At 43.3% G+C, this 22,070-nt stretch overlaps 1 protein-coding gene across 1 annotated transcript; it reads right to left on the bottom strand.

Moving 5' to 3' along the window:
* Positions 1-353: 353 nt before the first annotated feature.
* LOC133900160 (large ribosomal subunit protein uL2m) lies at positions 354-1,854 on the bottom strand. Its single transcript, XM_062341293.1, is given in 5 exon segments — positions 354-758; positions 760-860; positions 863-997; positions 1,000-1,086; positions 1,836-1,854. Coding segments are annotated over 5 exon segments (747 nt in total).
* Between the last annotated feature and the right edge of the window lie 20,216 nt (positions 1,855-22,070).

Below are 22,070 nucleotides of genomic sequence, written 5' to 3'. Positions count from 1 at the left end.
GAGCCACACGAGCGTATGGCCTTTTGCTTTGCCATTTGACCTCTCTTCCCATGTGAGACGGAATGCTCAGTGACAACCTCTCAATTGTCACCACCTGGCCTCTCTTGCTACCACGGTAGCATCTAGTGTGGTCAGCACCAATCGTGTTCGAGTAACAAAGCTTACACTCATTCACATTGGTTCATCCTGCTATGCCCCGGGCCTTTTGCTCTTCTAACAACATTGGTGACCGGCCATTTGTCAAGGCCTCGGAATCCGTTGGACATCCCAGCAGTGGGATTGGATACCCACATTAGATCGAAGTTCCATTTTTTTTGCCTCCTAAAAGGAGAGCTGTTTCTAGGTGGGTCACTTCACGAAAGGCATTTCTTAGGACCAACGGTCACACGACACGTGCACGATCGACTTTGTACGCTCCATCCTTCGGCCTTTTGCCTATAGCTAGGCGGCTTGGCAGGCAAGCTACCGAAGTGACTAGCTTCTACCGGAAACGAAGCTTTGTAGAAGCTTTTATAGGTATGAAGGTAGGAAGGCCGACCACTGCATAAAGTGCAAGCAAGCGCTTGCCTTGGGAGCAAGCTACCTTGATCTGCCTTCAGCTTCAATTCATTATGCTCAGCAGCTCCAACAAGCTCTAAAGTTTTTTGCTGCCTCAAACTCTTCCAAGAAAGCAGTGCTTTAGGTTTTATCCTATGTGCCCATAGAACACAATGCGTTCTCCACTTTCGGATCTCACAAAGAGAAAACGTCTTTTTTCCGATTTTCTTTCTCTCTCATTCGCGGAGCAAAAAAAGCAGGCTTTGCCCTAGCTACCGCTATCCTTGGGAAACCTAAAGAGCTACCGAAGGAAAGGGGTACAAAGGAGAGGACAGAGCAGAGAAGAAAACGTCCTTCGCGCAAGTTTGTTTGCTTCTTGTGCAGGCTTGGCTCTTCGACTAAGGAGGCATGAAGGTAGGAAGACCACTACATAAAGCGTAAGCAAGCACTTGCCTCGGGAGCAAGCTACCTTTATTTGATCCACTTTACCGGGCAGGGAAGAGAACGAAAAAAGGCATGAGATAGTGGCCGCGGTGGATTCGTGGACACCTAGTCACGCTAGTTTGTACTCAAGTATCTTTTTAGCAACTGATTTGGCATTGTCTCTAGTCCTAAGAAACATTTAGTGGGGGGGGGGGGGGGGGAGGTGGCTTCTTGTGTCGTGCATGAGAAAATTCGTTGCGGTCATATCGACGAATCATTTTCCCCCAGATATTGATGAGGGAGTTGTGGCCTTTCTTTTGTATCTGAGGATCCTTTTTCCTTCATCAAAGTTAATTTTACGTCCCGGTTATCCATTTCCATTCGCTATTGTTTATGTTTACAAAAAAAATATATGTGATGACCATTATGGAGAAGGTATGTAACAATAATGAAGACAGAACACACGACTTACATTTCCATTTAATACATTTTGCATGCGTTGTTTCCTAATACATGATTTCAAAACTTTTGTAACATTAAATTTTTGTTAGAATATGATTTGTTATTCTTTCTTATGGTTTCATCTTTCTGTTACATGATCAAGCATAAGTAATTAATAATCTAATAAGAAATAAAGCATGCGCTCATTTTTTTAGAATATGCCATTCATCTTGTGGTTTTTGAAACAAGCATTGTGATCTCACTTCATCAAGCAGTGTATGAAAACAATCTGTTCTTACACAAATTTAAACAGATTCTATGAATGGTAAGGACCTGTTCCTGAACGGACTGGGCCAAGCCACGCCGTACAGAAATGCCAAGTTGCAAACCTTTGGACAAAATATATCTCGAGTCCAATTAGCGAATCTCCAGACTTTCATAGCAGAACGACATAGTCACGCTTATACCTTCCTTTTTTTCTTATTACATGACCTTTACGATGTCACGAATATTTCCGTATATATAGCAAGGTAGCAATTCAACATGAACTATTGTTCAAAAGAATATTTTGGAAAATGACCATTCTGTAGCCAAAACTATTTTTTATAGATCAAGTAATTAATACTCCATCTGATCATAAATATATATCGTTTTACGGCATCCAATGCATTGATTTGACCACTATTTTTATTAGACTATATTTATAAAATCCATTGAATTTGTGATATTATGAAAATATTTTTAAAGATATATCTACACATATGATTTTAAGGTTTTCAAACTAAATATTTTGAAAGCTATTGTTAGTCAAAGTTTTAAAAGTTTGTGAGATCATATGCTGAAAAATTGGCAAACGTAAGATTGACATAATTATAAAATTGACAAAAGATGCATAGTGATTTAACAATTCATGTGATGATAATATTATTGAGGGTTAGTCCCTGACAATGATTTCGGGTGTACCGGTTGATGGGCGCGTGAATGATATTTGCGGTGTGATGAACTTAAGAACACTAGGGGTTATCTAGGTTCAAGCCCCCCGAAGGATAACAATTATACATCCAGTGTATTTTGTTATGAGTGTTTATAAACTGGTTACAGATGAGTTTCTCCTTGAATCCTAAACCCGTTCTTCTCTATTTTCTACAAACCGGATCCTCTCCTCTTTATATACAAGAGAAGGAGAACTTACAAGTGAGTCCTTTTCACAAGACCCATACCTATCTAGATATTCTTTTTTCAGGCCGTCATCATGCGAAGCATGCGCATTACACCTTGTGCTAGTGGTACTGCGGGGCCTATCCCATCCTCTTGAACGTCTTCACTCTTATTTTACCTCGGTAGCCCAACCTGTCCCATCGCTGTGCCCGCAAACTCATCTGCCAAGCTATCCGTCCTAGCTTTTCGTGAGTCCGCCTGCGCACTTGTCCACTTGTCCGATCATTCTGTAGATCATGTCCCATCTATCACGCAGCATCAAGTCAGTACGCAAAATCCAACTTCGTAGCATTTAATGCTACGGGATAGGGCTCTGCTCATCTGTGTCGGCCACAACTTTATTCATTGGAGAAGGTACCTAGGGAAAGAAAACACTTGAGTAGATATCAATAAATGTGATTAGACAAGTTAGGTATGTACGTCCTGCGACCAGCAAGGGTTGGTCGCGGGATCACACTATATTGCAAGGAGGCTGGTCGTGCAAACCTCGTGCTGGTTGTGTGAGTTTTGACTTGGTCGTATAATGGGCCAGGGTTCAGGAAATATCCACTATCGGTCGTCATATCCCTTATGGGGTTTGTTAGCCAGGACGTCCTCTTATTCAATACTGCGATAAATATATTATTGGATATGCTCATAGTAGCATAGTTATAGATGATGTGCATGTGATGTTGATGCTCGTGGTAGCATGATAATTGTGTTTTTGATATGTGCAACATGCTCGAGGGGTAGTGCTGTGCGGATTAACGTGAGTCAAGTTTGTGAAACTTGTACTCGAAATTGTGTGCTGATTTTGTTCATATACATGTGTCGTTCTGAGGGCAGATATGATTGGTGATAGGATTGGAACTAGATTCAAGAAGGAATTAAGGTCAAAGGCGATCAAAGGTCATATGAGACGTCCAAAGTACATAACCGTATACGTGAAAATGGTCATGAGACATATATAAAAGATGTAGGAGCCATGGTGTGGTAGAGACGTATTGTACTAGGAGATACTGTCTGTTATGCGAAGCGTCACGGCGAAAGAATTTGTTCTATTGATACATGAGTATGTATGCTTTGGAGTAAAGAAAAGAAAAAAAATCACTTGCATTGATGAGGCCATGGATGCATGTGGAGTTCGGTGTGATGGAATGGCTATGGTGAGCACGTGGCCCAGTTGTTTTGGTGAGTGCTGCAGCCTGGTGAGCATGTGGCCCTGTTGGGTGCTGGTGTCCGCGGCCTGGATGGTCAGCAGGTGAGCGGCCCAGGGAGCAGGAGCTGTGGTGGCCCAGGCGGGCACAAAACCAGGCGCTAGGTGGTGCCGTGCGGTTAGCGTGGGCCTGATGTTCTGGCGCGGTGATGTGGGCCGATGCTACCGTGGAGCCAGACGAATTATATATATATATATTTTCAAAATTTGCAAAATGACACTAATGTTTAAAATATTATAAAAAAATCTTACCGTCGCCTTTCATCCAACGAGATCTTGTAGGTCCCATCAGTCAAAAGATATTAAATATCTTTCTTCGAAGTCTCGCTCACTTAGTGGATGAGATTTTTCTCACTATGACGTTAGGAGGCCACCAAAAGGTGTATTTTTATCTTACTTTTTATCTTGAGGAAAATGTACATTTTTATCTTACTTTTTTTACAAATTTGATAGAAAAGCCACTATTACTTAGTTTTTGACATGGATTAGAGATTAGATTTAGGATCTTTTTTTACGAACCCAGTAGAACAGCCAGTAGACGTAGACTAGAATGTAGATATAGGTTTAGAATTAGGGTTATACATAGTTTATTAATTAGATCTTGTTTGTATGCATATTTTAGTAATTATATGTAGTATTTAGACATATTCTATGTATTATATGTATAATTTAGATATAGTGTAGGTGTAACTAAGGTAGTAGATATAGAATTTTGAGATATTTGATGTAGCGACTCGGGAATATTTTGTTGCAATGTAGATGAACTATTGAATCATGTTTATAATTAATGTGTTGTAGATGTAGTTGTACTTAATTTTTTATGTTATGTTATAATAATATTAGGGTTTATTGTTGATGTTTGATAGGTATGTGCGGATAAGTGATAGTTTAAAATTTTTATAGGGACAGTGAAATACTTTATGGTTAAAAAGGGATAGTATTGCCCGTATTTGATTCAATGGATAAGGGTATCTTCAGACCTATACAAAAGAGTGTTGGACACTTATACACCTGGTTGATGTGGAGTTCCAAAATAGACCCTGAGATTCAAGAGATGACCATTAGTATTGTGGGCAACCATGCGAGAGATGGTGTGTAGTGGGAGATGTACCCACTCAGGGAAGATGAAGTCTAGAGAAAGGTACCTACAAGATGTTGTGCACATAGATTGACCTCCTATGTTGTTTGTGCAATAGAAGAATAAGGAGGTAGTTGGGGAGATGTAAGGTGGGGGGTACGCGAAGGAGGAGGGTGGTGAGGAAGAGTATGATGAGGATGTTGATCTAGATGGTGCACATTCAATATATTATCTGACTGAATCGACTGGTGAGGCAAATGAGGAGGAATGAATGTCTTATCTAATTGAACACATAGAGTGGGATGATCTTGAAGCTGACGAATCTTCTAAGTATGACACGTCAGATGATGAGGACAACACTCATGTTCTCGCGGAATGGAACAATCCCAACTTCGATAACCTTGTGGTGAATGAGGAGAATCAGGTGGTCCGGGAGTATATGCAGATTGAGGTGACCTAGGGTGCTAGATATTCTACCAGTCAGGCCATGAAGGATGTTGTGACTCAATGAACGACATTTCTTCGATGATAGTTTTATATTGTCAAGTCAAGAAAGAAGGAGTATGATGTCAAGTGCATGAAGGAGGGTTAACCGTGGCGAGTGCACGGCTTGAAGGGGAAGTAGGTTGAGTATTAGGGGATGTCGATTGTGGTGGACCACACCTGCACGATGGACGAACTTGTGCCCAGCCACAGGAACATCACCTCAACCTTTGTCACTAATGTGATGTACGCCTAAATCGTGAACAACCTGAACTACGAACTAGAGTCTATAATCAGGCAATTGAGGAGGACTAAAAGTACATTATTAGCTACAACAAGGCATAAAGGGCGAAGAGGAAGGCAATTGAGATGAAGTTCGGGACCTACAAAGCGTCATATGGCAATCTTTCAAAATTGATGCAGATCATTACTCGAAGGAACTCGGTGACGTATTATGACATTGATAAGTACCAATTGTTGTCCAAACATAGCAAGTATGTCCTCAATGCTTCTTTGTATTAGGACCATGTATCAAAGCTTTTGAGCAATGTTAGCCTATCCACTGTATCGATGACACTTTCCTTATCGGTATATACACGAGACAGATCCTGACTGCTATTGGGTTTGTGGCAATAACCAAGTGCTCCCGTTGACCTTTGCATTTGTGGAGAGTGAGAACATCACAAGTTTTATTAGTTCATGTACCATAGGAGGATGATAATTGTGGGTGCTCGATTGAATGTGTGCCTTATTCATGGCTGGCATGCAGGGATCCTCAAAACTATTCAGGATCTATAGAATGGAATGGACGATAGCATGATGGGACCTTTGTGGCCTGATTTGCAAAGTAGGTGGTACATGAGGCATTTGGATGCAAACTTCTTCTGTCAATTCAAGAACAAGAACCTCATGAACATATTCAAGAGGTTGTGCGGCCAAAACCAGCAATAGAAGTTTGATGCTCTTTGAAAGACACTAGATGAGCTGACGAAGAAACAAACCCAAGAGCATGCATGAAGGCTCGTGAGTGGATCAAGGAAGAACCAATACGTCTTGAGTCCTGCCAACAGATAATGAAGCTGATATAACGTGGAGGACTGGGTCAACTACAAGGTCATTTAGCGAGTGGATTGAGAATGAGTCGAAGGAGAAGTGGGCTTTGCTTTACAACACAAACAGGGATATGTATGGTATTATGACTACAAATTTAGTAGTTTTTTACAATTGGGTTATGAAAGGTGTTAAGGGGTTGCCGCTAGTGGGGATTGTAGAGTTCATACATCAATGGACCTGCAAGTATTTCAAAGATTACTATGCAATAGTGCACTCAACGCTAAATAATGCTCGCCTGATTTACAGGATGAAGATGACTAAGTGCATTGAAGACAAGACGGAGAAGGCACAGATGCACTAGGTGAAGGACATGGGAACTACACAAGACATATATGATGTTCTATGTAGGGACAAAGGAAGGAGGGGGGCAAGTGTGAGAGAGTTATCTAAGAGTGCACCCTATTCGATGACAGGTGCGTTTGCAGCTGCTACAAGCCGATGCTACTACACAAGCTGTCATTACCATGTGTTCTATGATGAAGATGAGGACTCGGAGGTACGTCTCTGACTACTTCATGAAGGAAGCTCTGTTCAACACTTGGAACCATGAGATCTATGGTTTTGGGATTTATGGTTCTTTCATGAAGGAATCTGGACCCGATTGTGTGTTCATCCCTGATCCATATAAGATGAAGCAGAAGAAGAGACGACATAGGACTATGAGGCTCCTTAATGACATGGAAAAAGTAGAAGCCGACCGTTGTATGAAATGGTGTAGCAAGTGCAACGGAACAGGGTACACTTACAAGAAATGCACTGTTGGTGTTCCATGTGCAAACCCCATGGAAGCAAGTCCTTCTAGCTTAGCTACAGATGGGAGACGTCCTCATGCTCATCGATCATCCGCTTTGTTGACCTATTGAGTTCATTATTGTTGTAATTCATGCTATGATGGCCATTTGTGTGCACAATATTTTACTTTAATGTTATAGTAGTGAGACTGTCACTATATTTCAGTTGTAATATGTTAAGTTGTGATTTGTTAATGTATTTGTGTACAGATTCAACAATGTATTATCCCATGTTATATGTTCCACTCTTACTTGTTACGTTGTGTTTATTTTGCTTACTAAACTGTAAATAAGTTCTGAACATGTAGGTATGGCGCAACTGGCCTTGCTTGACACGCATCTGGACATTAGGCGCCGTTCATACCACATAGTCATGCAATATGAGAAGCTCCCAGTATTACGACCCCGTTTGCTAGATGAGCTCATGAGGGTTGACACGTGCTATATCCTGAGGTTTGTACCATTCGAATGTAACGTTTCATACACCTTGTTATCCGTAATGCTCACTAATTTATTGTGTTTGCAGGTTGCGTACTGTTAGGTTATTTCCTTTGTGTCGGCTAGTGGAGGTTAACACATTGGTGGCGGGCTCGGAGGTGGCCACTAGGTTCAGCTATGACAGGGCCCTGCTCGCGGCACTTGTCGATAGGTGATGTCCCGAGACCCACACATTCCACTTCCCATGTGGTGAGATGGTGCCCACGTTTGAGGAAATCTCCCTACTGATAGGGGCTACCTTACGCTGGTGCCGCTGTTGGAGGGAGGAACATGGGTGTGGCGTGATGCGATGAGTTATTGGGACGCTTCTTTGTCGTTGTACGGAGGGACAACTCTAGGGTCCGAGAAGCACAGCCCGATGAAGGCCTTTCTTATTCAATTTGCAGTGTGTCCGTCTTGTACTTTTTTTTTATCACATTCTTTACGTTACTAGCCAATGAACATATTTGTAATTGTTTGTTCTGTGATAGGCGGACAACATCCACCCACTACCAGGCGATGAGGATGTCTCTCACCACTTGGAGGCATACCTCTTGTGGTTGTTTGGGTGGACCATGTCCACCGAGATACATTTCAACACGGTCTCTAGGAGCATGATCCCCTACGTCAGAGAGGTTGCAGACGCTGACCTGGGGAGGTCCCGCGGTACAGCTGGGCATCTGCTGTGCTAGCCGGGACGTACCACAGCCTATGTGACACCTACATGAAGACTGACGACAATGCGATCCTCACTGGGTGTCCCCTGTTACTTTAGATATGGTTGTACGAGCGCATCGCCATCGGTAGACCCCTTATGGACCATAGCGCGTACCAGTTCCCTACCAACGGTGTTGACAGCTCAACCATGGGATCGTTGTGGTGCAGACATTGGGTAAGAACTATGAACTTTGCTAGTATTTGCTAATTACTTCCTTTTTATTGCTCTAATGTAGTTTGGTTGCACAGCCGACTTGGTCCAGTGTGCAGACACACTTCGTGTACCTGGACTTTGTTCACCAGTTTGATGAACTAACGGTGAATGACGTCCATTGGAGGTCGTACACGAAGAAGGAGGTACTTTGACGTGCCCCGCTAGGACTTACGATGTGCTTACAGGACCAGGAGTATTGGCTCACGTGGTGTGACCTCATTTGTGACATCTACATCGAGGAGTACTCTCCACATTGTGTGATGCAGCAGTTCGGGAAGTTGCAGGCGTTCTTGCTCCCACTCACGAGGACGGTACCTAGCAACATACATAGGTGCGTAACGTTGTAATTAACTTTTCATTGGAGACACCGCTGCAAATTTTTTTCTACGCGTATGTTTTTTGCAGGCTGATGCGTAAGGGGGTTCATAGCACGAGCACGTTTGCGTCTCGTGTGCAGACGTGGGTTGATAGATGGGAGCACACTGTCGATGACATCATGAACAAGAATCACCTGCACTGTGAGCAGGAATAAGCGGAGTATATGTCCAGGTTCGTGGCTCGAACATGGATCCGGGTCATATACACACCGACTGAGTTTCCATGGTATGAGCCAAACATTCACGGCACATACCTGATGCACATGGACCAGGCATGTTCGCTTGAGGTACGTAGAGTAGTACGTAGAGAAGTACATGACTCCTCATTTACTATACTTGTTGATACAAATAAATTGACTAATAAAATGAAACTTTTCTTTGCATAAGGACATACTGCGTCAGATTGATGTCAAGGCACGTGCGACCAAGGTGCGGATCAATAGTGGCCTCGAGGTCCCCAGGGCGGAGGTGAGCGCCACGTTAGGTCGGATTATCCTGCAGGTGAGCAAGGCCTTCAAGTCGTTTAGCTGCAACTCATCCTCGGACGTTGCAATGGGACCACTAGTGTCGGCTACTCCCTCGGCGTGCCCATCGGCGACGTTCACCGATCCCCCACACCCACTGGTACGTCCCATCAACAAAGCTCAGCCATTGAGGCCATCTTTCTTGGTGAGGCATACCTTCTTGGGGGCTAGTGACCCGCACTATAGTGGTGCCTAGCCTATGCATTCTTTCTTCGGCGCCGGTGACCCCTGCTACAGCGTCACAGCTTCTAGGTCACCATTCACTGGTGCCGGTGATCATTTCTACACTGGGAGTAGGTCCATGTATCCTTCCTCCATGGACCTAGGTACGACACTCGCTTCATGATTAACCAATTGTTACGTATATCACGCTTTACCAGTGCTAAAAATTTTCCTTCGTTGTTCCATGTGCAGATGTTGATGATCTCGAGGCGTATGGTAGCTACATGTAGTTGCTCACCAATGATAGTAGTCAGGTCCCTAGGTACTCGCACATCTTTGGATAGAGTGACGAGCTCGGTGCGTCATAGCTACCTGGCATGCCACTTTCGGGGACACAGCCCTCCTACGATGACTACGCCACTCCACCGCCCACTGGACGGCCTTGGCGAATGATCGTTCCACTGGACCCACTGACGTACTCAACTCACTGGATGAGAGCGCAGAGACATAGGGTCCCGAAGGCAGATGCGACCAGGGGTTCATCCCCAAGAGGGGATGTAACCTATAAGCTATGTTATGTTATTGTTGGTGTTATAGTACTATATTAATGTCAATGTAATGCTACTTTTTTCATGCTACTATGTTATTGTTAGTGTCATAATATGTTTCATGTCCCGTGTTTTTTTTTTTGCGATTCTATTCGGAGTATCGAGTTGTACCATGAGCATTCCATAACAATCATAATAAACACACCGACCTAATGTATAATGGCATTCTGCGATATACTAAACATGTCATAGGGAATTTAAAAGGGCTAAGATCAATGGGATGATGCACAAATTACAACATCATCCTGATAGTGGTTCTAATCATACTAACTAAGAGTGAACTGTGAGGATGCTCCTAAGGCTTAATAATATCCAGCATCATATTGCGCTGAAGGAGGTGCACGAGGTGGAGGAGGAGCATCCCTATTGTGGCAGGGGCAGGTGCACCATGGACCGATGCATATAGAAGGGTCCTCCAGGTGTATTACAGGAGGACTTAGTATACTCTCCACCTCCCTGTGCACGTCGAATACTTAGTCTCGTAGGTGGTGGATGTAATCTTAGATATTCTATAGAACATGAGGATCGACCCATCTTATGTACTGGCAGTTGTTAGGGTCATCATCAGAGGCTTGCAAAAATGTGAAGGTCACATTGTATAATGTTTTCAAATAAGGATATAGACGGTGATGGTGAAATAATTCTCACCCTACCAAGAGGACATTGGAAGAATCGATCTCCCCTGGGTGCTCGTAAACCCTTAGGTGACATGAAGGACAAAAATCACTCATATCCTGCAAAGGAAAGTTGTAGAGAGGCTCATCGTACTCAGTTGGACCAAATGAACCATCCCATCTCACCGCCGCCCACCCTGGCCCCTTCTTCCTCATCCCCTCCCTCCCTTACCCTCCATTCATTGTTGTAGCTTCAGTTTCTAGATACATGAGCCTTTTAAAGATGCGTTATATCAGCATATGTCTTTTTACTGAGGAGTAATATTACTGTCAAATTTGTGTTACATGCACACATCCTTTTTCAGACCTAGCCTAGTCATACCTAGCATTTTCTGAATTAGCCTTCTCATTAGTAGCATTTTCAGATGTAGCCTTTTTAAAAGCAAACTTTTTAGAAGTAGCCTTTCAGAAATAGGCTTTTTCAGAAGAAGCCTTTTCATGAGTAGCCTTTTCAGGAGTAGCCTTTTTCAGTTGATATGACCACAACTTATTGCAGAATCAACTCCTTTCATGGCTAATTTCTGTGGACTTAGTCTATGCACCAACACGAATCCACAATCAGATGACCTCCTGGCCACATGTACAACCAAACCAATAGCCTCAGCCTCCACAACTCTCACAAAAATGGCGTCCGATCGTTTACCCAAGAAATACTTGCTACATACTACGTCTGATGGGGTCGAAGTGCCCATATGCTGCTGTGGAGACCTTTGTAGGGTGATGAAGTCCTCCGAGTTCTCCGATACCTACGGAAGGAGGTTCTTTATGTGCCGTAACTACGAGTATGATCCACCGCAAGGAAGCACCAATGTTATCTCCCACTGCCAGTTAACCATTCTGGCCAAGCTACTCCAAATATAACTAAGAATTACCACTTAATATTTTTGTCTCCATTGCAGTCTCCGCCACCAATATGTGACTTCTTACAGTGGCTGGATATTGAGCAGTCGTAAATGGATGTGTTCTTCTTTCACACTCAGCACCACTTTGCTTAGAGATGCTTCCATGAGATGGGAGCCGACGAGAGGATGGAGGATACGTGCAAGCGCATTCAGAAGGAGTAGCAGAAGATGGGGGAGGAGCGTAATCACATGATGGCAGAGGCCTGTGAGACGAAAAGGGAGATGAAGTGTGAGAGGGCACATCAGACGCATGAGGTGGGACTGGAAGTGATGAGGAAGGGAAAGCACCCACGTACCACTCAATAGACCACATGTTGTAATCATGTTGTTTACATTTCATAAGGCATGTTTGGTTTAGACACGGTAATGGTTTAGGTTAGAATGATTATGTACCGTACATGCCATCCTCTATGTATATCACAGTTCCTATTAAAATCACCATGTTTACTTTTTCGTTTCTATAAAATCGGTATCTAAAATATCATACAAACATCTGATAGCACTGGACGAATCAAAAACATAAACATTGCGACACACGTCTATTCTGCTGTAAATAAAAAAAGGGCAAGATGTCACCAATTCATTGGGTGACACCTTGCTGTCACCCGTTCAATGAGCAACATGAAGATCTCGTCTATTCGCTAGGCGACATCAAGGTGTTACCCGATGAATGGATGACATGTGGTCTCACCGTATTTTTTAATTTTCTGACCGACAGGACCTACAAAATCTCGCCCGATGAATGAGCGGTGGTAACCTATTGCTGTAATATTTTGAAATGGTCTTGTAATTTTGCAAATTTTGAAAAAAAATATATAATTTTTTTTTAGAGACACAACAGCCAAGCCGGGAGCGCAGGCCAGCTGCGGGCGATACCGAGGAGGCCGATGCACGCACGAAGTTGTGGCCGACTGGGAGTCTGCGAGCTTTTTTATTTATATATTTTATTTTTTAATATTTGTAAAAATATATATTTATTGTAAAATATTGCATATTTATCGACGGACGACACTTTTGCTATCGTTCCTTGAAAATGCGACACATTTTTCCTGTACATGCTCTCATAATTTTTAATTAACTGGACGGCCGATACCTTTTCCCGTAGGTGCTCTCACAATTTTTAATTAATAAGTCCATGCATCATGGTAGTCGCACATGGCTAATCTAAAATAGAGTGCCATCTCACTTAAACAAGTTCATTCACAAGCAAAAACTAATTGCACTTGGCTATATTTGCATCTCATTATCTGTTTCAACTTATCCAACATAAAAGCATGAAATAAGGCAGCATGGAACTACCAGACGTGAGACCTCACACTACGGCCATCAAGATGTCATAGGAAAAGGTGTCGTGACATCTTTTTCATTGAGGCTAGTAGAGTGTAGTTGCTCGTATCGATGTTTCAACCGACGATAACAATGGAAAACACGTTAACGTGGACGCTATATTGGCTAGGGTATTTAGTTTCTAACCATTGTGATGTGGGTCCTACAAGGTATCGTCTATTGGATAAGTGATATTTTGTTGTTGTCTTTCAACGAGTAACTGTAGTTTAGATCTGCAATATTTTAAAATAAGTATGTAGTTTTATAAATATTGAAAAAAATATATGAATAAAACATTCAGGTCGGTCGGCTGGACTATATAAGAAATTGTTGGGTACTGTAGCGTAGCCCGACACTAGACCAGCGAGGAACAGACAGACCGAGAGAATATGATAGAGAGATTAGAGAGTTTAATTTAGGTTTCATGAGAAAACTTTTAGAGATGTTTTGGAGACGTATCTTATAATATATTCATGCAATAAAGTGCAAATGTCATAAGTTTTTTTTAGCGATTTTCTTGTTTGTAGTTTTACGGTGATTTTCAATGGATGTTCAATAGTTGCGATTTGTATTGGTTTGATTCAACCAATATCATCATTAAGCATTAAGTAACTCTCTGAGAAATTTGGTTAGTCGAATTTTAGTAACTCTTATACTATTTATGTTTGATCTATTTTTTTCATAGTCTATCACAGTTTGTCTGTGAACTTCATATATTTAAATCTAAAGATCCAATTGACGTGATTCCTATTAAATAGTTTTGTATGATTGTCTAGTTTCTTAAAAAAAAAAATTAAGGACAATTTAAGTGTTGAATTTTTCTACACATTATTTTTAGCGACGTGATAGTTGTCTATCCCGAACTGAATTTCGTGAATAAATCTAATATTTGATTAGAGTTATTTAAAATTTAAATTTAGTTTTCACAATCATTCACTCCCTTTCATCGGGTATCTTACACGTATTTGATCCTACTAAGTATGACCGAACTTTTTTTAAAGAACATGTATTTATGACCGAATGAGTATATATCATCCTTTTGCTGTTGTTCACGCGCACCAGCTAGGCTTACCTCTCTATATAATGACACCTAAAATAAAAACTCTCATCAGTTGGGTTGACATGACGCATGATCTTCTTGGACAATGGCCACCATATAGCTAGTCAACGGGACTGTGGCAACTATGGCGTACTAGAACTGTGGAAAACAACTTCTTAGTTTGCCATGCTGTTATGTCTAATCAAATGATATCCTTTTTCAGAGTCTATTCAAATAATAGCCTCAACATGTTAACTGATTTGAAACATTAAGGGAGACAAGAGTAGTTGGGCTTCTTTTGGCGGAATCAGGCTCAGCATTACTGGTGTGAAGTCTGAACCTCTTGCTTCATTTCATAGTGTGCCTGCTCGTCCATTGTAGAATGGCAATAGCCAGAACTTGTACCTGTACGGCTGTAGCGGCATCGCCTTAGCTGCGGGCTGCGTCTGCACTCGCGGCGCCTGTCCGGAGATAGATCAACATGGCGCACAATTTTAGCAGTTTCTGGAAGGAAAACAACGCAGCGCAGCACATGTAGGGAATTTGATCGTACGTTAATCGAATTTTTTTTTGTCACTGAGTTTAAATCCACAGTCTTTACTTCTGCTGCTGGAATACCTTAACAAGCTGAGAAGCTCATTTCTGCCAAAGAAAATAAAATAAAAGAAAACCAACCTTCAGATTTGGCCTACCTCATAACACAAAGTAATCAATATTCTTGATTTGTTCTTGCGATGTAATCTTATTTAGTAAAATATTATGATTCAAAAAAGACTGATTTGTTCTTAATGAGCCGAATATTAAATTAAAATCGAATTTGATTTTTGGAAAAAGGAAGCTGGCCTAACATAATTCAATTTAAAATTAAATTATTGGCTAGAGTTGGATTTGGAGAGAATTGAAATGAAGACTTACCCTTCGGAAAGGATTTGGATCTATGATATTTGAATTTGATTAATTTTGAATATTATTGGATTGGTAGTCGAGTTTGAGCTAGTTTCGAGAAGACTTAATTGGAGGGTCTAATTTGGAAGGAGGGTTGGACTAGTTTCAAAACTAACTCGGCAAACAGGTCAGGTTAATCTAAATGAATTACGTTTGAAAAGTTTAAATTTTTAGTGATTTTTGGCTATGGTGGAAGATGACAAAACTCTAGGTGTTATACATACACAAAATAAAAACACCCTACTACAAGAAGTCTAGATAATTACAAGTGCAATAGAGGTCATCCTAACAACGTTGGTAGTGCGGCACTAGACCGCAATTAGTGACTGGCTCACCCCCAGGGCTGCTTGTACTGCAATAGTTGCTATGTTAGATATTTATCTTCTATGTAGGGTTAAGAGTAATTATACAAAATAAGACTATGTAATTTGATCAGATCCTAGATATATGTACATGGTGATAACTTGTACACCAAGCTACGTACAACCCTACAAATAGGGGTCCATGGTCATTTGGGGGGACAGGACAGATACACACAAACACAAAGACACATAGTGATACTCCCGCTAGACCAATCTTTTGGACTATCAATACATTTTTTGTGTTCCTTCCTCTCAAACTTCATCTTCAAGATTGAGTCTCCTCCTTAGAAGAAACTCTTACCATACTTGTTATTGCAAGACGATCTCTTGCGCCAATAGCGCGCCGTCCGTGGGGAATCGAACACAGAAGTGCTAAGAGAGGTTAGGACACCACCAAAAAAATCCACCAAAGTGCTAGCTCCAGTAGTGTAACACCCAAAAATTCAATTTTTGTAATAATTTAAAATTTTGCTAGAAATTTAATCAGGTGTTGCAACTTAGTTCAATAGGAAATTAATTTCTAAATTTAACTTGGCCTAGGATAAATGTTTGAATGCATTTATGCCGTTGTAGATGCAATAAGGTTTTATTAGGTGGAAAAAGTTTGCAAAATTTCGCTAGGATTCGCCGTTTTAAAACCTCATTTAAAAATGTGTGAAAATTCAATTGGAAAAGGCTTTGAAAATAAAGAAAATACTTTTGGGCCGAATTCCTTTTCCAGCCCAGCTCACCCCCTCCCCCCCTCCCTTCTTTCCCCTCCCGCGTGGGACGGCCCTTTCTCTCAGCGCCAGCCCAAGTCGGCCTGCTCCACTTCGGCCAAGCCGCCTCACCCTGCCGCTCTCACTGCCAGGTGGGCCCAGCCCGAGCCGAGCGCCCGCCTGAGCCGCCCCTTTTCTTCCTCTCTCACTGCCGCGTGGGTCCCGCCCGAGACGCGAGCCGAGCCGCCGCCCGATCGGCTCCTCTTCTCCTTCCTTCGACCGCGCCCGAGCTCCAACGGCCGCCGGCCGTTTTCTTTTTCCCCAGCGCCCTCTCCTCTCCCTATAACCACCGAATTCAAACCCTAAAGCTCCACCAAGTGTTCCCCAGCTGTTTCCCTCTCTTTCCCCTCTCTATTGCGCGGTAATTGCAAGAAACCGCTGGCCATTAAGGCCATGGCCGACACCCCTTCCCCTTCGGATTCCGGCCACCCCGCTAGCTCATTCCCCTATTTAAGCCGCCCTCTACCACCTCGGCGAGGTCCCGCACGCCACACGCCTGCTCAAACCCCGTTTTTCCGCTCGGAACGCCACTGCCGACCATTTCTTCTTCAGCTCCGGTGAGACGTGCCACCACCGTTGTTCCTCGTGTGTGCGCCATCTCCGGCCGAACTAACTCCCTCCTCGGCACTGCAAGACCATCCAGAGCCAATTCCTCAGGTCGCTGTCGTCGTTCGGGCGCCGGAGCTCCCCTTCCGCCGTACCACCGACCACCGCCGCCGTCCTCGCCATCGCCCGGTCACCCCGATGCCCATCCGGTCTTCCTTTTGCTCGGGGTGAGTTCGCCGGACTCCCCTCACTCCCTTCCGCCGCTCGTCGGAGCAGCCCGGCCGCCGCCGATTCGGTTAACTCCGGCCGCACTCTGACCACCCTGCCGCCGTCGGCCACCGTTCGCACTGCCGTACCAAACCCGGATCAATCTCGGCCATCTGATCTCCTTTCTACAGCCAGGATTAAAACCCCCTTTGTTTTTGAAGTTCGGTCCACCGTGAACTCGTGGAACGGCCTTCAAGCCCTGGTCCACGGGCTCATGAACCCATTTCACAACCTTTTCTAATAGAAGAATAAATCAATAAATATTTATGACGTCATAAATCCAACTTCCAGTATAAAAACAATTCGGATTTTCTCTAATAATAAGTAAAATTTGCAGAAACACCCCTGGAACTTCAAACGCTCATAACTTTTTGCTCGTAGCTCCGATTTAGGTGTTCTTTGCGCTCATATTCTCATAGCGACGTGTAGATTCTATTTATAGGGGTTTTCCCTAGTTTTAGGACTATTTTGTGTACTGTTATTATGTATGATTGTGTGCTCCTGTAGACGATTCAGTCCAAGAGTTCGGGAACTTCCAGAAATAAGATTTTGAAGGACCTGTGCATCACTTCGACGAAGGCAAGTGTCTTGATCATATTGTGAACCCAGTTTTTATATAAAGATAGTCTTTATCAAATATGCAGGCTGTTTTATAAAATAGGTAGTATAGCAAACACTAGTGTCAGTTGTAGATGTTTTATCCTTAAAATAACATCATGTTTATGCTTAGCCATGCTTTTTAGATGAACATATAGCATGTAGGTGATGAACTAAAAGTTGATATAGGAAGTATGACATGAAAATTGATGTTGTTAAGGGATTTAACAACAAGGATATTTGGGGTTTTAGGCAAGAAAGGGTTATTCTCGGCATGGTTGGTTGAATGGAGATGTTTGGTAATCTACCCTTATGGGGTTATTTGCGGTCTTGCCCAGACTATTTTAAGGACTGGTTCGTGGAGCGACCATCTATGGCAACAAAACAACCATGAGACCAATATGGTACGACTTGGCCTAGTAATTAGATGTTCTCACAGTGTTGTATGAGCCAATTGGATGTGTAGATAAGGAAGGGTTACCTCCCGATTCTACCCAGCACCAGAGGGGGCTTCTGGGGTGGAGGGTTACTCCACTTATGTACGACGGTGAAACCTCAGTGGGCAAGTGCATACTGGAAAACTCTTTGGAAAAGCCTCGTAGTGATCTCTTGGCGCACACCCCAGAAAGTGTGTAAGATACCGGCAGGTACCGGCAACAGAGAAGATCACGACTCGTGGGTAAAGTGTACAAACTCTGCAGAGTGTCAAACTGAATATCCAGCCGTGCTCACGGTTATGAGCAGCATGGACCCTCACATGATTAGTCGGGTCAATGTCTTACATGGTTGAGAATTGGTTGAATTCTCGGAGGATTAAGAAAATCTTTTGTACATCTTTTCCTTTTTAAAATAAAATTTTCTTTTCCATAGTTCAGGAATAAAATTGGCTTTTATGCAAATAAAATCCTAGAGAATAGGAAATCTTGGTTCAAGCCACCATATCATATTCATTTTACCCCCACTTGTTGAGTATTGGAAATACCCACGCTTGCTGTTTCAGAAGGTGAAACTTTTGAAGAATTCCCTGAAGATGATTTCCCTGAAGATGATGCCGAGTTCTAGGCTTGTGGAGCTTCCGGTTGGCTGCCTGTTGGCATGGAGCTGTGCTTTCCTGTTTCGCTGTGGTGTATTTTCCTTTTAGACCCGTGTGTGGTCATTTTGTAATAAATAACATTGTAATAAGAAGCACTGTGTCTGTTATGCACTAATGACGTTGCTATATGTATGAATAAATTGATCCTGGCATACATATAGTTCACATCTGGTTTTGGTCTTAAAACCGAGTGTGACAGAAGTGGTATTAGAGCCATGTTGACCGTAGGAAGTCTAGCTAGAAATGGTCGCGTACTAAGGATTAATTTATAAAAACTATATTTGCAAATTTTTCGTTTACCCTTGAGCTTCATTTTATTGCTTTATTGAAAATATTTTACTGATACTCTCTTCTTTCCAAACTGTAGATGGCCCGCATCAAGAGGACTGCTCGCAAGACAACCGGCGGCTATGTTCCTCCCCGCGCCTCTGCCACCTTTGCACCTAACGCCTCTGCTGGACCCAGCCGTGGAGTCACTATTCCCAAGAATGGAGGCAAGAAGCTGTACCATTCCAAGGGATTTGAAGCAGGGAAGGCACCGATGATACTGGTGGAGATGCTGCAGCGTCTGGGATTCACTAAGGCGCCTATCTACCATGGTCTTCGTCAAACTTGTCCAGGACGTGAGGAGTGGACGGTAGATGTGTGCATCTACGGTTCTCCAGAAGGCAACTACAACTATGAGATCGTGGGAATCCACAAAGCAATGGTAGTCCGTGCAAGCTTCGAAGCAGGGATCCGAGACGCAGCAAGGCAGGCACTAGCTCGTGTCTGTGAGCGCCACAGGAGTACTCTGAGGGGGACTTCCTACGACTACTTTCCTCGTCAGGAGCATGGAAGCCGGGACATCAAGGTGAAGACGACCACACACAAGCATAGTGGTGTGGCTCAAGAGTAGGTGCTACTGGCTACGACACTGCATGAGGACCTGGATGAAGCTTTGGATGAGCTTCAAGACACACGCAAGCTCCTTCGTGATGCCGAAGCTCAGATCAGGGAGTTGCAGAAGAGCCTCAATGGGATGTCCAGCTCTTCTGACTCAGAGGACCAGTCCGTTCACTCACCCTCCCCCAAGAGGCCACGCCGCAGTGATCCTTCTAGTGAGGAGTCTTCGGAGGACGACGACCAGTCAATTGCTAAACCATCTGCCGGATCTCATGCTTAGGAGACCACCTGGAGCCAGTTTAATAAATCGTCTAGATCGTTTGTGTCATCTGTTCTAGTTTTTGTGTGGTTATGTCTGTAATGTGATCAATGTTATGAGTTGGATCTTTGCTTGATTGTTGATGTAATGTGGATGCTCTTTCTCCATGTTGCATCAGTTATCTTATAATATAATTATTAGTTGGGAGTCTTTTGCTCTTGTTCTATCTGTTTCGGTCATATCTTGTCATCTTTGCTTTTTCCCTTTGTTCTCCGCTCATGCCTTGGCAACCAGCAGATGGTGAACACCAGGAGAAACCCCCGCGCTAACAACAACAATGTCAACAACAACCAGCAACTACTGCATCCTCTTCCGCCACCTCAGTTCAACATGGAGCAGATGATGGCCATGCAAATGCAAATTCTTCAGGGACTAGCTCAAACTATGGCAAATATGCAGCAGGCCCCCGTGCACATGCAAGCTCCTCCTCCTCCACTGTAGAATAGGTTGGGAGAGTTCATGAGAACCAAACCCCCAATGTTCTCACAGGCTGTGGAACCAATGGATGCCAATGACTGGTTGAAAGCCATGGAGAAGAAACTCCGGATAGCCCAGTGCAACGACAGGGAAAAAGTCTTGTTTGCTTCACATCAACTTTCCGGACCAGCGGTAGATTGGTGGGACACATATGTCAACGCCCATGAAGACGCACAAGCCATTACGTGGGTGGAATTTAGGACCAGCTTTCGCATTCACCATATATCAGCTGGGGCAATGAAACTCAAAAAGAAGAAATTTCATGAGCTTAAACAAGGAGCTATGTCTGTGAGTGAATATGTGGCCAAGTTCACGCAACTATCAAGGTATGCCCCTGAGGATGTCGATACGGATGAGAAAAAGCAGTAGCACTTCCTAGAGGGTCTGAATGATGGTATCCAATATGCATTGCTTCCCCAAGACTTTGCAAGCTTCCAGGCTATGGTGAATAAAGCCCTGGTGGTGGAACACAAACACCGCCAGATGGATCATAAGAGGAAAATGTCTTCTCAAGGCTAAGGCTCAAGCAGTCACTCTCGACCCCGCTATAATCCACCTCAACAAGGACCAATTTTCCGCCAACAGAATCAGCATCAAAATCAGAATCAGCATCCGAACCAGAACAAGCCACAGATGCAAGTTCAACGCTCAAACTTCCAAGCCCCTCGTCAGGCCCCACCACCGGCACCTCAACAGAAGTTTGGCAATCAGGCACCTTCCACCGGAAAAGCATGTTTCATCTGTGGTGAAGAAGGGCATTATGCCAATAAATGCCTGAAGAAGAGTATGGCAATGGGAATTCTCCAAGGCAAGGCCAGTATCAAGCTCCAGGCCGCAATAGGAACCAGGCACCAACTCCAACCAACCAGGCTCAACAGAACTACGCACGTGGGCGAGTCAACCATGTCACTGTTGAAGAAGTCCAAGAAGTGCAAGATGTGGTGCTTGGTATGTTCCTTGTCAACTCAAACCCAGCATCAGTTTAATTTGATTCAGGAGCATCGCATTCATTCATCACTACCAGATATATTGCAAAGTATAATCTGCCGATTGTGCTTATGAAGTAGCAAATGATTATTAGCTCTCCTGGAGGAGAGATGAGGGCAAAGTATATATGCTCAAAGCTAAGCCTTTATATAAGGGGGTAGACTTCTTAGCCAACCTTGTAGTTCTGGAATCCAGTGGAATTGATGTTATTTTGGGTATGGACTGGCTAGCGAAATATAAGGGAATCATAGACTGCGCCAGAAGAGCAGTTCAACTGACGAACAGAGAAGGCACGCAGGTTGAGTTTGTTGCAACTATACCCTCAGCAGAGGAATGCTCACTAAATCAAATGAAGGGTATTCCTATAGAAGAGATCAATGTGGTGAACGAGTTCTCGAACATTTTTCCCGATGATCTTCCAGGTATGCCGCCAGATCGTGAAATAGAATTTGTTATTGAGTTAGTGCCAGGAACTGCACCTATATATAAGAAACCTTATAGAATGGATACCAATCAGCTGGCAGAGCTCAAGGAG

Source organism: Phragmites australis, chromosome 19, assembly GCF_958298935.1.
Source record: "Phragmites australis chromosome 19, lpPhrAust1.1, whole genome shotgun sequence".
NCBI classification, from domain to species: domain Eukaryota; kingdom Viridiplantae; phylum Streptophyta; class Magnoliopsida; order Poales; family Poaceae; genus Phragmites; species Phragmites australis.
Note: the sequence above shows the minus strand (reverse complement) of the source record. Positions and strands in the feature narration are given on the sequence as shown.